Genomic DNA, 15,262 nt, shown 5'->3' on the forward strand with positions numbered 1-15,262 from the left:
CTTGCATCGTTAGCCATGGCGCGCACGAAGCAGACGGCGCGGAAGTCGACGGGCGGCAAGGCGCCCCGCAAGCAGCTGGCCACCAAGGCTGCCCGCAAGAGCGCGCCGGCCACGGGCGGCGTCAAGAAGCCGCACCGCTACCGGCCCGGCACGGTGGCGCTGCGCGAGATCCGGCGCTACCAGAAGTCCACGGAGCTGCTGATCCGCAAGCTGCCCTTCCAGCGCCTGGTGCGCGAGATCGCGCAGGACTTCAAGACCGACCTGCGCTTCCAGAGCTCGGCCGTCATGGCGCTGCAGGAGGCCAGCGAGGCCTACCTGGTGGGGCTCTTCGAGGACACCAACCTGTGCGCCATCCACGCCAAGCGCGTCACCATCATGCCCAAGGACATCCAGCTGGCCCGCCGCATCCGCGGGGAGCGCGCCTAAGCCTTGTCACAGCCTTGCCACCTGTTTGAAAAAGTATTCCAATCAACACAAAGGCTCTTTTAAGAGCCACTACATGCACAACAAAAGGAGCTGTAGCACTGTTAGCTTTTGCATTAAGTTTTAGTGACCTTAACAAAAAGTCACTCAATTTACACAATTATAAAGTGGATGGCGATTGTGTTACAATTTATTTATTTAAACTTTGAGATACATACGGGAGGATTGTTATTTTCCGATGTGGGGAAGGGTATAACGTTTTATAAGCTCCAAAAAGAATATTGAAATGGTTTTAAAATCGGGTGACACCGCGGGAAAAAAACCCACGGTGGAACAAAGGGAAATTCAACTGCCCGCTCTGCGTGCGCGTCCCCTGCGTCCCCCTTTTCCCCCCTCACGGACACCGCCGCAGAGTCTATTTCCTCGACTCGGCACCCCCCCAATCTGCAGTGTGAGGCCGGCTGCTTTCCAAGAATCCTAAATGCCAGGGGAGAGCGAGCACGGCGCGGGCCGGGGCAGCGCCCGTCCGGGCGGGAGCGGTAGCGGGAGCGGCGGTTGCCGTGGGAGGGGCCGCGAGCCGAGCCCCGCCCTGCGCGTATTCTCATTGGTCGCATGGAGAGCGCGGGCGGAGGCTGCCGGCGCTGCGGCCGTCGCGATTGGTCATCGTTGGATCCGCTGCGCCATTGGGCCGCGCGTGGGCCGCAAGGGAGCCTCGGCCTATGAGGAAGCGGCGTCCGCGCGCAGGGAGGGGATATAAAGGCGACGGGCTCAGGGCGGCGGTGTCGGCGGCGCTGTTTGTGGGTGTCGTTGGGAGTTTGTTGGCAGAGCGAGCGAGCAAGCGCGGGAAGATGTCGGGTCGCGGGAAGCAGGGCGGCAAGGCGCGCGCCAAGGCCAAGTCGCGCTCGTCGCGGGCCGGGCTGCAGTTCCCCGTGGGCCGCGTGCACCGGCTGCTGCGCAAGGGCAACTACGCGGAGCGCGTGGGCGCCGGCGCGCCGGTGTACCTGGCGGCCGTGCTGGAGTACCTGACGGCCGAGATCCTGGAGCTGGCGGGCAACGCGGCCCGCGACAACAAGAAGACGCGCATCATCCCCCGCCACCTGCAGCTCGCCATCCGCAACGACGAGGAGCTCAACAAGCTGCTGGGCAAGGTGACCATCGCGCAGGGCGGCGTGCTGCCCAACATCCAGGCCGTGCTGCTGCCCAAGAAGACGGAGAGTCACAAAGCCAAGAGCAAGTAAAGTAGGCGGCGGGAGTGTCCGGAGTCCAGAAGCGAAACCCAAAGGCTCTTTTCAGAGCCACCCACAGAGTCGAGAAAGAGCTTGAGATGCTGCGGCCCGGCTGCCGGGGGAAGGGAAGGGAAGGGGAGGGGCGGCTGTGTTGGTGTCCGGCTGGGTGTGCGCGGTTCGGCGAGTGTTTGCCGTGGCCATCCCGGCGATTCCAGCGGGCCGGGCTCGGCGGGAGCGCTCTGCTGGCGGCGCGCAGGGAGCCGCTGTTTCGGGAGGAGCGCGGGACGTGCCGCAGCCAATGGCGGCCTGCGCGCGCTTTTGGAATGGCGCGGGCGCCGAAGGCTCCCTGCGCAGGGCCCGCGCTCCCGCGGGCAGAGGAGCGGAGAGCCTCTCCCAGAGCGCCGCTGCTGCGGGCGCTGCAGGCAATTCTGCAGCTGCCTTTGAGCCACGGGTGGGAAATTGGGAATAGAAAGGCTGTGGCGCCTGGTCGTGGAGAACTTGGGCATATCGCAGTTTACTCACATTTTCGTAGGGATGGGTAATTACACCGAAGCGTCTTGTCCTGTGCGGGTTTTGTGTTTTATTCCTCCCCAAAAAGCCCCTGAAGAACAGCAGCCCGACCTATGGGGGGGAGCGGAGGGGAGGGAAAAGAAATGCTGTGTGAAGGTGAGGGAATCAGAGACGAACACAACAATAAACAAGCGGCAAAGTACAGCAATACAGCTCTTTTCAAGGAATAGGTGGGTGGCTCTTAAAAGAGCCTTTGGGGTTTTTGTCGCGGTGGTACTGTAAGAAAGTGAGGCTTTAGCCGCCGAAGCCGTAGAGGGTGCGACCCTGGCGCTTGAGGGCGTAGACCACGTCCATGGCCGTGACCGTCTTCCTCTTGGCGTGCTCCGTGTAGGTGACGGCGTCGCGGATGACGTTCTCCAGGAAGACCTTGAGCACGCCGCGCGTCTCCTCGTAGATGAGCCCCGAGATGCGCTTGACGCCGCCGCGCCGAGCCAGGCGGCGGATGGCCGGCTTGGTGATGCCCTGGATGTTGTCGCGCAGCACCTTGCGGTGCCGCTTGGCGCCGCCCTTGCCGAGCCCCTTGCCGCCTTTACCCCGACCAGACATGGCGAGATCTCTGTCGCTGATACTGCCGCTGCCGCTGTGAGCGGCGCCGCCCGCGGGCCGGGCCTTTATGGGGTTCGGTCCGACCTGGTTGGGAGCAGGGGCGGGCCCGGCGGGCGGGGGCCGGGCCGGCGGCTCCGCCCCTTTGGCCGCCGGCGGGCACCGCCCCGGGCCCGGCCGCTCTCTGCGCTGTGCCCGCCTCCGGCTCTGCCCTCCCTCCCCGCCTGGCTCGCGTCGCCCAGCCCCTCGGCTCCCCAGAGCCGCTTTTCCCTGCCTCGTCCCTGCGGGCGGTGTCGGCCCCGGAGCTGTCTGTGGCGTTTGAGCAGCTCCCCGCCGTGGTGTCCATCTGGGCTCGGCGTGCCTAGTCTCGGGTTCCGGGGATGGCTGCAGTTCTTGCGCTGGAGCTCGGCCTGCCCCGCCGGCCCCGCGAACCTTCAGCGGCTGCTGGCGCTGCGCTCTCCCGGTGCCGCGTTTCCAAAAAGCGAACAGCGTTAGGAGCCGCTTTCCCGATCTTCGCCCTCTTCTCTCTTGCCACCTGCTGCACAGCATGTAATTTCCCTCTAACATTGCCACATCATTTTTTCTACCCGATGGCGTAACAGAAACATATATTTGTCTTCATGTGGATGCTCTCTTTGAGATTTACAACTAATATTTTCTACCTTACTGTGTTTTTTTACCTACGGCACAACTTTTTTTTTTTTTTTTTTTCCTCTCTGATTTGGGTATAAATAACCCACCTTTTGGGAGTACTTATTTTTTCCAAGCATTGGGGCAGATATTGTAATGTGATTTTGTTTTGTTTCCTTTAGTGAGTTGCACTAAATCCTCTACATATCTTGTTGTTCTTATACTGTATGCTGTATACTGGGAACTTAATGTGACAATACTTTATAAAGACACTTAACCAAGTACAGCTTACAGTAAAAATATTTGCCAGAAATGTGAATGTCCACTTCATTAGTCTTTCTCCTTTTTTTAACATGTGTTTTGGGCCTAAATATACTCTGGAACCCTCCTAAGCATTGCTTCATGTGAATATATAGATATATATATACATATACGCTAGAAAATAATGAATAGCTTAACAATTCATAAAGCTGCTGGCTAACCATGGCAAGTATTGTGTTAATTAATCATAAAAATTCTGAAAGAATTTCCAATAGTCATTCTGAACTTATTCCTCCCATTTAAGTTTTCCTAGATGGGGTTCACTGTGGGCTTTGTTATGTTTTTTCTCAGGGATTTGGTGGTGTTTGGTTTTCTGCTTGGTTTGTTTTGGTTTTGTGTTTTTTCTTTTTTTCTTTTTTTTTTTTTTTTTCCCCAGAAAATCAGCACAGAACTATTATTTTATGTAGAAGATATTTTGATTTGTATGTTACGAACATTGAGTTGACTTCTCTATATTTCACCAGTGAGGACCAGCACTGAATACCTGAAATGTGAGCATGTCAGCTGTGAACTGAATCTCAAAATGACTTCCAGCCACAGGAAACAGCAGAAATTGCTGTGAAATGGCTGCCATGGGCTTTATATACCTCCAGATGTTTACATGCATGCAGAGCCTTACAAAGCAAGCTTTCTCCATCGCTGTATTTTTATTTAGCACTTTTTTGAATAATATTTTCATCCACTTATGAGCCATCTGGTTATCTTCCTCTCTTTTATCTTTTACAATGCATGCAGAAGAATCCACCCAATAATCTCCTTTTATATGCAAGAGTTAAAATTTTCACAAAACTGCAAAGCAGCAGGGACACACTTTTCCCTGAATTTTAGTTGTTTACTCGAAATTCCAAGGGCTGAAGATTAGATGAAAGCTCTCTTGGAAGCTTTGCTTCATTCATCTGCAATTTACAGCATTAGGTTAGAAATAAATCTTCCTCTTCTATAAATGCTCAGTAAAGAGATTTTGATGCAATAGTATTAAGACAAGAGAACCATCAAAAAAGGACGAATGCCTCTTTTTTTTTTTTTTTTTTTTTTTTTAGAAGAAACAGTAAAATTTTAAGTTATTTTAATAGAAACTGAAAGGGAAAAAAAAACATGCTGTAATGTTACAATGCAAGATGTATTTTTCTTAAAACTACAACATCGATTTAGTAAGTTTTGAAACTTACAGGCAGGCAGACATTCCATTGAATGCAGGAAGACCTGGAGCGTGTTCTGAAGTAACCACCGGAGTCTGGCCTGTTACACAGTCAGAGCAATTCCGTTACCTGGTATCAGTGCAGTTGGACAACTCCATGAACTGATTTTTTTATATGAAGGAAAAGAAAAAAAAAATCCACCTAGGTTAGAAATTTTGCAAACATCCTTGATGTCCCTCACTGCACTGCATAAAACCTTTATCTGCTTGTGCCATATCTGGAGTTTCCAAAGGGCAATTCCTGTTCCTTGGTTGTAGATGAGAAGGCTTCACTCACCTCCTACCACTACAATTCTGGGAAGAACTCTAACATGCTTCCTGGAAAACCACTGTAGGTCACAACATTCTTCAATCAGCTTTGGGAATCTGACCTGGAAAGTGGCTCTTTCTAGTCTATACTTATTATCAGATCTGTGCTGTTGACTAAACATAAAAATGACCCTTCTCACAATTCACATCTTTGTGCCAGCTCCAGCAGCAGATTCAGGTCTAATGCTGTGTCAGAAACTCCTTGTGTGCCACTCAAGAAGGAAAAATATTACAGTCCATTTGTGTTTCTGCATGCTGGGCAAGAGGATTTCTGTCTTCTCAATGATATTTGTGGACAAAGATTGAAAGACAGCGATACAGTTTCCATCTGTATTTGAATAGTGTGAATTTTAATCTCTGTGATTTATAAATTGTTTCATTTCCTGAAAACGAGGCATGCTCTATTGCATGAGAAAAAAAAAAAAAAAAGAAAAAGAAAAGGAAATAAAATGTTTATGTCTTTCAAATGTGGAATACAGACTTTTTAACATTCTGAATTGCGTATCTCACCTTAGGTCTTGGCCTATACCCAGAAATTATCAGATAGATAAAATAAGATTACTGTACAACCCAGCCAGAAGCCTCACCATTGCGGAAGCCACAACATTTGAAGAATTTGGGTGCTGTTTATTTAGGCATGGAGTAATGAAAATACTAAATCTATGTTTGTTATAGGACATTTTGACTTTACTAGTCATTCAGAAAAATGTCAGTGGGCACAGAGAAAAATAATGGTAGCCTTCCACTTATTTAAGCAGAAGTAGCAAAGCTTCATTGTTTATTTTGCATTAGAACACCCATGCTAGGCATCACCTTTGAAATTTGGCATTAAAGCACAGAAAAACAATAATTTCTTACCATCTACCCTATTCATTGTTGGAACAGGAGCAAGGTTAGATGTCCAATTTCAGTAAGCAATCTGCATAAAGTGTAATTAATTTACAAATGTGTGGGATTTTGATGCAGAATATGAACCCACTTGGCAATGGTTATTTTTGTCCCCTTCCCCCTCTATTAACCTTCTAAAAAAACTCTGGGTAGAATCTCTGTGCAGGCCTGTGCTAATTCATAAACATGTTTATTCCCTGGAAGGAAAGCAACAATAGTTTACTAAAATATTTCAAAGTTTCTGTTGACATTTGCTGATTTTAAAACTATGGGGAAGGTGAGTGGAGTGATGATACCCAAACTCAACTTCTAGGTGAGGAAATGATGGAGTATCAAAACCTTGCATATGTGATACACATATGCAAATGCATCAATGTGCTGCATTGAACACGTTCCCTTTTTTGTGTTTTTCTATAGTGGCTGAAAAAATAAAATTCTAGTCTACAGTGGCTGAGAAATTAAAGCTCACTGAATTACAACACAAGTACTTGGATGATTCTAAGCTATTTTGCCTGAATATCCAAAAGCAAAACACGGCTGAAGGAAAAAGTCAAGCAAATTACCTCTGACTTGCTTCAACACTCAGGTCTGCCCTTCCTGTCTTATGCTCACCTTTGTTTTGCTCTCCACCGAACAGGAGTTCACAATGGTTCCTTTCCTGCCAGCATCCACTGCCCCACACTACCAAATCTGCCTTTTCTTGGACTCTCACAGTGGGTAGAGATTATCTCCAAGGCTCAGTGACACCTTACATGAAGGAAAGATGAGTTTGAGAGAGTAGAATCACAACTCTAAACACTTTCCAGTTCCTAAGTAAATCAATATACAACCATGACAATTAAAATAACGAAAGATACTAATTGTTCTGTTTATATTCCCAGGAATTTCCGAATTCCTTTCTGCCATAAAGAAATAGGAAGAAATGAAAGGATTACTGAGTCTTTCAAGGGTTGATCAAGTTTATAACAGTTCCTGTAAAAGCCCAGAAAGTGGAGAGATAGCTGCCAATAAATGTGAATATCTTGACACAAATAAACCACTTATATACAAATATCAAGGGACTAGAGAACTACAGATCTTAGCACTAGTGCCTCTGGGAGATTTTGAACCGTTCTTGGTTAAGGGGTTACTATTACTAGTTTGAAAAAAAAAAATTCAGCATTCTGCTAGTGTTCAGTAGTGTCACAAAAGACCTTAATTCTCCCCCACTATAGGAAATAAGTATTAGATTAAGTGGGCATTAAATTTGTTTACCCTTTTCTGCAAGGAACAATGCAATATTCTGCAGGGACACACCACGGTTTTGTTATGCTTGTTATCATCATCCAAAACGTGCATTTACCTTTGTTTTAGAGGTTTACTAAGGGAGACCTCACTAAGCTCTATTTTTTTTTTTTCATTATTTATCTTCAAGCAGGGGAAAGCAGATATTTGAAATTACCAGAATAAATCCAGTATTTCCTCTGACTATAGCAGTTTAGATTTTTCAATTAAACATGGGTAATAAGAAAAGAACAAGACAATTCTCAAATTACTGAAGTAATTGATTTTCTTTATTTTCACACTCTCAAACAGCGGGGAGTCCAGGTTTCACTGACATTTCATTCATCCTTTCGCATCCCCTTTTAGCTCTGAATTTAGCTGCTTGCAGGGTTTTAGGAGCTGATGATAGCCCCGGATATGGAGGGTACAGAAGACAATACTGCTGCAGGCAGACTCTTAACTGCTTGGTGTTTGAAATAAAGAAACATTGCATGGAAAACGAAGAAAAAGAAAGGGAAAAGAAAAAAAAAAAAAAAAAGAGAGAGAGAGAATCCATCCATTGTTTGTAATACCGAGCTGCCACTTCCCGGGGCAGGAATCCTCTTGCTAAGGTGTAGGTTCTTCCGAAAGTAAATAAGTGGTGAATCACCAGATGGTGTTATCAAAGATACAAGCTTACACAATCAACATTCTTTCATTAAAATCGAGAAACCAGTATTGCTTTAAGTGTCCTAGCTACTCAAAACACCCTCAAAAGTTGAATTTTCAGGTTTAACTCCCCGTACAATTCAAAATTCAGTACACTTCAGATTCTGCTTCCCAATCAATTTTAATGACGCTGCAAAGGAGAATAATTACTGCACGCATTAACACTAAAAGCAGATAAACTGTAATTGCAGATATTTCTGGATTTAACAAACGAAAGCTACTTCGTCAAGGTTACATGGAAAATGCAGCGACAGGAGCATCCGTGTACGGAGCGGGCACGTCGGTGCTTTGCCCCACTGGAATGCCCAAGCACAAGGAAAGTAACATGGACTCTCAGACACGCTGCCAGAGCACAAACATCTGCCCAAAAGGCACTGGCTGGGACACCGCGATCTCTGCAGAGGCTGAGCGCGGTGATTTCGGAGGGAAGCGGCTCAGCCGAGGGAGCCAGCTCTGCAGCAGCCTCTGGGACCGTGGGGCAAAACTGTGTTACTTCCTCGCATTAAACGTCCATTTACTCTGACACCAACAGCTCAAACCACTCTGTTTCTTTCCTGATCTGTAGAGAACCTTCCAAAGAACAAGATTTTGTGCCAGTTGTGCCCATTTAGCTCACGGTAAAATTTTAATTTAAAATATAAACCGAAGGTTTCTCCCTGCCAAGGTCTCTGCAGCTGCCCGCCGCTAAGTTTCAGGGGTCGCGTTTCCCTTATTTCTGCTCCTTCTACGGGGAAACTCCACTAGCTTGTAGCACAGACTCCCCCCTTCCCTCACGGCAAGAAACGGGGTGCAGAGGCGGCAAATTTCGCGAAGAAAAAGTGCTTTTTGGACCTAGAAGAAACACAGCGGGCGCGGCGGCGGGCGGCCGAGCGGCGCGGCGCGCACCAATCAGCGCGCGGGCGCCGCTATAAAAGGGGCGGCGGCGGCGGCACCTCCATTGTTCGCCCGGACCGCACCGCAGCCGCCATGGCCGAGACCGCTCCCGTCGCCGCACCCGATGTCGCCGCCGCCGCCCCGGCTCCGGCCAAAGCTCCCGCCGCCAAGAAGCCGAAGAAGGCGGCGAGCGGCTCCAAAGCCCGCAAGCCCGCGGGGCCCAGCGTCACCGAGCTGATCACCAAGGCCGTGTCCGCCTCCAAGGAGCGCAAGGGGCTCTCGCTCGCCGCGCTCAAGAAGGCGCTGGCCGCCGGCGGCTACGATGTGGAGAAGAACAACAGCCGCATCAAATTGGGCATTAAGAGTCTCGTCAGCAAGGGTGTTCTGGTGCAGACCAAGGGCACCGGCGCCTCCGGCTCTTTCCGCCTCAGCAAGAAACCCGGAGAGGGGAAGGAAAAGGCTCCGAAGAAGAAGGCTGCTGCAGCCAAGCCCAAGAAGCCGGCGGCTAAGAAACCCGCCAGCGCCGCCAAGAAGCCCAAGAAGCCGGTGACCGCGAAAAAGAGCCCCAAGAAAGCCAAGAAGCCGGCGGCCGCCGCAGCCAAGAAGGCAGCAAAGAGCCCCAAGAAGGCGACAAAGGCTGCCAAGCCCAAAAAAGCGGCGGCAGCAGCGAAGAGCCCAGCTAAGGCGAAAGCGGTGAAGCCCAAAGCAGCCAAGCCCAAGGCAGCTAAGCCCAAAGCAGCCAAGGCAAAGAAGGCAGCGCCCAAGAAAAAATAAATGGTGCGAAAAAAGCCCCATCTGCCTTGCAGACAAGAAGCCGGTGACCGCGAAAAAGAGCCCCAAGAAAGCCAAGAAGCCGGCGGCCGCCGCAGCCAAGAAGGCAGCAAAGAGCCCCAAGAAGGCGACAAAGGCTGCCAAGCCCAAAAAAGCGGCGGCAGCAGCGAAGAGCCCAGCTAAGGCGAAAGCGGTGAAGCCCAAAGCAGCCAAGCCCAAGGCAGCTAAGCCCAAAGCAGCCAAGGCAAAGAAGGCAGCGCCCAAGAAAAAATAAATGGTGCGAAAAAAGCCCCATCTGCCTTGCAGATAAACCCAACGGCTCTTTTAAGAGCCACCCAATTTTTCACAAAAAGAGCTGGAACTCTTAATTTATTTTTTTGTTACCTGTTTCCGTCTTAACCCGTGCGCAATTAAAACTTTTTTTTTTTTTTTGTTTTTCCATTGCTGTCTCTTCTAGGTGGACCCGGTAATTAACTTGCGCTCTCGTTCTTCGCCGGTGCGGTGCACATTCATTCAAATAAATAATCGCCGAGCGGCGCTGCAAATTCCTTCCCGCTCCGTGCAGGAAATCGGGGCTAACCGGAGCTCCTCGGGCTGGCGAGAGGCACCGCTCAGGGCGCCTCGGCTCCTGGGAGGGGGGATGGGGATGGGGATGCTGCGGCTCCCCGTGGATCATCTGCTCCCGGCCGGGAGGCGGAGAGCGGCGCAGGGAAGAGCCTCGCACCGCCCCCAGAGCCCGGCAGGTTTCGAAAAGCCCGCGCTCCGCAAACATTGGCCGTCGCTCTCGGGCTTTTCTAGTGCCCAGCCATTTGCGGGTTTTTTAAAAAGGCGCTCCCGCTTTCTCTTTGCGTTCACTTGGCGGAAGAGGCTTACGAATTCCCTGGTGGGTTTGTACCGCCTCTCCCACCTTCCTCATCCCTTCGGCCTTTTTCACTCCCTGTCCGGTTTTGTGCCCGCTTTGGAAGCCGTGGGGCCAGCGGCGTCCGAGGAGTTGAAGTTTCGAGCTGCCTCGGTGCACTCCTGCGCTTCGGCGCTCAGGCTCGCTCCTTGGAGCTGCCGCGCTCAGCTCTTTACAGGGTCTTCGTTCTGGCCCACTTGGAAGTATAAAAAACTTGGTATTTTCAGCACACGTAACAGCCTATAGCTCTGATCACTGGCAATTCTCCCGTCTCGGTTTAAAGGATGCAGTGCACACTTGTTTACTTTTTGCTTCCTCTGTGAGGAAGTGGCTCACTGGGAGTACGAGACAATCATACCCTGTGGTCCAGGATTTACTTTGTTAATGAGCACAGAGCTCGAGCAAAGCTGATCTTTCACTCATGAGATGACTCAAATATTGTAAGAAATTGTTCCACACAGCAATAAAGGGTGTATGTGTGCAGGAGCACTGAATGCACTGCCTATATGAGCTCCAGTGGTTATACTGTCCATTACAAGAACAAAATTACCCTTAAATCAAAAATTCCTGTTAAACTTGTGAAGCTGGGTTGGGCAGCATAGCATAGCATGGATACCTGCTGGGAAAAGGGAGTGCAGCAGCAAAGAGTAAGAGTGGCCTGGGAAAACTCGTACTGCGGGGATAAGTGTAATGTCATGTTTATGCCAATTGCACCACGGGCATATCAGTCAGTAACCCAAATTCATCGTTTCTCATCCACTTTTCCCCTCAGCTTGGGCACTGCTGGCCCTGCAGATGCCGTCTGAGCTCAGCTGTGGGAGAGCTGTGCACAGCTCCAGACTGATTCTCCCTCAGATACTGAGCTGGTGTTAAATCACCGAGTCACTGACACGGTGTGTGATCCCTGTCTGTCCCTCAGGACCCACACCACCTTCAGCAGGCTTCTCTAGCTAATAAGCAGATTCCTATTCCAGACACAAGAAAAGCTGATATCCTAAGAAAAACTCAGGGGTTACTGTTTTGCTATCGTGGCTCTAATTCCTTGCTAACCTACTGGACTGAGGTTCGGTTTTGTGATTTATGATTGCAGTGAAGATGGAACACATCTCACTCTTCTATGATACATTTTTTTGGACATATGGTCATTAATTTGTTTCATTAAACATGTTAAGATGCCTCATGATACTAGCAAAAGAGAGAAAATATATGAGCTCTGCTTAGTATTTTCTAAGATGTGCTGATGTTTATTGTCTGATCATACTTCAACAAAAACCAAAAGGATATGCTTTATGATTAGATGCTCAGCCGCAAAATTAGAAAGAAGGTAAAAAACAAACAAACAAGGGTTCAGTATTGCAATTTATTACAAGGCAGACTTTGTTTCATTTCTTTTTCTCGTCCACAGGGTCAGCTCTTTATTTCACAGTTGTGCTTACTTAACAAATGTAAATATTAAAAGTCTGTAATGTTCCAATAATGCAAAACGAACCACTGAATTAGATAAAGGCCTACATACAGCAGAACAGACATAGGAACCTGCCAAGAATTCTGTTTAAGTTACCCTCCCCCCCCAGAATAACAAATTATTTTCTACTGATGAACATTTTTTTATGATGAGGTTACAGAATTTTTCATCAGCATTAGTCATCATCACAAAGCCCAATGGCCTGCCAGATTACCACAAAACCAGGTAATTGGTAATTTTCAAATATATGTTTCTCCATGTGTTCATTCTCTCTTAGTGGGTTGTGTTATTCCTGTACTTGTGTATATCTATATCTTTTATGGTAGTTGTTGTCAGGTGAAAGAGTTTATTCTGCCTGGTCTCATCATGTCTTTGAAAAACAATGAAAAAGTCTCCCTTAAGGGCTCAATTCTTAAAAATATCAAAGGTGGAGTTTTATTGCTAGTGAAACTATTCCACTAATTTATTGAGAGATCTTCTGTGTTTGGTAGAGAAATTAGAAGCTAGACTTCCATAAAAAGCAAACGGTGTTAGTTCAGGAACAAAGATGTTTAAAATTTGTGCTGGAAACAGTGTTGATAAGACAGGGATGTTTTAGTTATTGCTGAGCAGAGCTTACACAGATCCAAGGCCTTTTCTGCTTCTCACACCACCTCACCCATGAGGAGTGCACCGGGAGGTGGGAGGGCACACAGGCAGGACAGCTGATCCCAACTGCCCAAAGGGATATTCCAAATATGCAGTTTCATGGACAGCAGATAAAGTTGTGGCGAAGAAGAAGGGAGGAGAGTATTCCAGGGATGGCTTTCATGTTCCCAAGTCACCATGAGGCATGAGAGAGCCCTGCTCTCCTGGAGGTGCCTGTACCCCTGCCTGCCCATGGGAAGAATGAATTAATTCCTTGTTTTCCTTTGTTTGCATGCATGACTTTTGGTTCACCAATTAAACTGTCTTGATATCAAGGCACAAAGTTTTTTTCACTTTTCTGATTTTCTCCCCCATCTCTGGAAATCAGTGAGGGAGCAGCTGCATCGTGCTGACTGCTGGCTGGGGTTAAACCATGACAGTTGAATAAAGCAGAGAAAAAGTCCTTCCTATTATCCTGGGCTAAAGAAATTGTAAAATGTAAGTTATGTACATTTAAAGATTAAGTTTACAGGTTCTCAAAAGGAAGGAGCTGTTTTCAGTTGTGAAACACCTGCAATGTGTGGGCAGGAAGCTGGGAATAGCCAGATGTGGAGTCTGGAAGGGTGCAACATAAATAGCATTAATACCAGACCTGGTCTCTGCTGCTTGCATGTCAGTAGTACAGATTTGAACCAGCTTGAATTTGGGTACAGAACCACTTTTCCACTAGACACCTTTCACACAGTAAGATTACAGAACAGAGTTTTCCTTCCACAAGTTTGTTTTTTACTATCTAGATCACAATGCACCCAGTGTTCTGCTGGACACAGGGTTATCGAATATTCTTCTGTGGGAATTTGAGATCTCTCCTCTACATAACATGTTTTCAAAGCATAATGAAGGCCTTGGTGTGAAGGATCCTGGGATCCCCATTCACTCTCCACACTCAATTTTGGACAATTATTTCTAGGCTTGGAGTTATGTTGCATTCTGATTTTCATTTTGCACATAGTTTTGTTGATCTCTTTGCACTTCCATTTCCACATGAGTTTTGTTCATCAGTCCTGCATGAACAGCTGAGACGTCAGTGAAACCTCAGTGACTGCAGGATTCATTTTTCAATTATTTCAGGATTGGGCTGCCAGCAGCTATGGAAGAATTGAAATGTAAAAAAATATTAATAGGATTATAGCTTACATCATTGAAACTTGATCTAGCAAAAGAAGTTCTTGGTTGCAGCACAGAGGTGTGAGATGACAACCAAGGGCCAAGGCAAGGGCTGTAGCTCACTGCCTGTGGGCTGCACTGCACCTCCTGTTACCTGTGCACATCAGGACATTCATTCTTGATGTCAAGAGAGAATGACTGGGCTGAAGGGGAACTCCTGTGGAGACAGGATGGTCACAATTTGGGTCTGAGGAACAGCACAATTGGAACAAAGTCATGATCTGAACTTTGAAGGACACATGGCCAAAAGAGGATCTTTTGCCTGATCAAGTCAGTTGTCCATTAAATTGCACACTACTGCATATGCTAATAACTTTTATGAAGTATGTGCTACCACATATGTGACTATATTACTCAATTCTCCACCTAGATCATGCCACACATAAGAGGGAGAGTGGGATAAGATTATGTTTTAGATAAGGAGGGTAGAAATTTAACCTGTTTGGGAGGAAGACAAAAAGGCCTTGGAGAACAGTCAACAGGCTACTCTCCTCTCCCTCCTCCCAGATGGGCAGGCCTTTTTTGGTAAACTTCGTAACATAACAATAATAATAATAATAATAATAATAATAATAGTAATGTCTAGGTTAACACAACATTATTGTTCTTTTGGAGCTCTGTCACAGTGCATTTAGCGCTGGCAATTCTGAATTTATAGTTCAGTTTCTTCAATAAACTGCTCTGTTCTCCAGTCTGTGATTACAGAAGTTCTTCAATACAACCAGATCTATAGAGCTGAAATGTTAAGCTGCGCTATTTGTGAATCTGTGCTCATGTTTCTTATTTTACTCTACCAGGCTTACAGTGCTGAATTTGCAGGAATCAAAACTTAAGGTCAGCTGCAGTCAGCCCCTCTGATGTGTGAGGACAAGCTGGAGTGCAAGGGTGCTCATTTTCTGTCAATTTTCTGTACTCTTAATGCAACACAGAGGTTAGTCTGAATGATCTTTGAATGTCTCTTCCATAGGAAATGATTAAATGGCTCTTAAGTTACTGTTTCATTTCATCAGACTTCACAGAACAGATGATATTTGATTTATAATTGAGAATCAGTGGTGAGTGAAGAAGAGCAGGAACTCAGCCCAAAACTTGCTTTTCCAAATGGTTTCAGATCTTTTGCAAAGCAACCAGGCAGCAAGAGACAGAGGAAAATGTTATATGTAGTCACAGATCCTTGGGCAGAAGCAGCTCATTATGGAGCAGAATTTATGTTATGAGATTGTACCTTCATTTATTCCTTTGGGGAAAAAAGAAAAAAAGAAAAAAATCTCAGCTTTACAGAGCTGTACAGCTTTACAGTGCTGTACAATATATCACAAGCT

At 47.4% G+C, this 15,262-nt stretch overlaps 4 protein-coding genes across 4 annotated transcripts in view; 3 read left to right on the plus strand and 1 right to left on the minus strand.

Moving 5' to 3' along the window:
• The window catches only part of LOC121357211 (histone H3-like), a 17,758-nt gene continuing 2,496 nt past the window's right edge, over window positions 1–15,262 (plus strand). The window contains exon 1 of the mRNA XM_041474324.1: window positions 1–344. Within this exon, the coding sequence (XP_041330258.1) occupies window positions 16–344 (329 nt within the window). The 5' untranslated portion in view covers window positions 1–15. The remainder of the gene's footprint in view (window positions 345–15,262) is intronic.
• LOC121357203 (histone H2A type 2-C-like) lies at window positions 1,128–1,676 on the plus strand. The gene has a single exon (XM_041474313.1). The coding sequence runs from the start codon at window positions 1,143–1,145 to the stop codon at window positions 1,659–1,661; it is 519 nt and encodes a 172-aa protein (XP_041330247.1). The 5' UTR covers window positions 1,128–1,142; the 3' UTR covers window positions 1,662–1,676.
• LOC121357198 (histone H4) lies at window positions 2,391–2,807 on the minus strand. The gene has a single exon (XM_041474308.1). It carries the CDS (start codon window positions 2,763–2,765, stop codon window positions 2,454–2,456), a length of 312 nt encoding a protein of 103 aa, XP_041330242.1. The 5' UTR covers window positions 2,766–2,807; the 3' UTR covers window positions 2,391–2,453.
• LOC121357199 (histone H1.10) overlaps window positions 9,032–15,262 on the plus strand; it is a 26,561-nt gene continuing 20,330 nt past the window's right edge. Inside the window, exon 1 of the mRNA XM_041474309.1 lies at window positions 9,032–9,579. Within this exon, the coding sequence (XP_041330243.1) occupies window positions 9,046–9,579 (534 nt within the window). The 5' untranslated portion in view covers window positions 9,032–9,045. The remainder of the gene's footprint in view (window positions 9,580–15,262) is intronic.

This window comes from Pyrgilauda ruficollis, unplaced genomic scaffold (genome assembly GCF_017590135.1).
Source record: "Pyrgilauda ruficollis isolate IOZ18807 unplaced genomic scaffold, ASM1759013v1 scaffold32, whole genome shotgun sequence".
In the NCBI taxonomy this organism is placed as follows: Eukaryota; Metazoa; Chordata; class Aves; order Passeriformes; family Passeridae; genus Pyrgilauda; species Pyrgilauda ruficollis.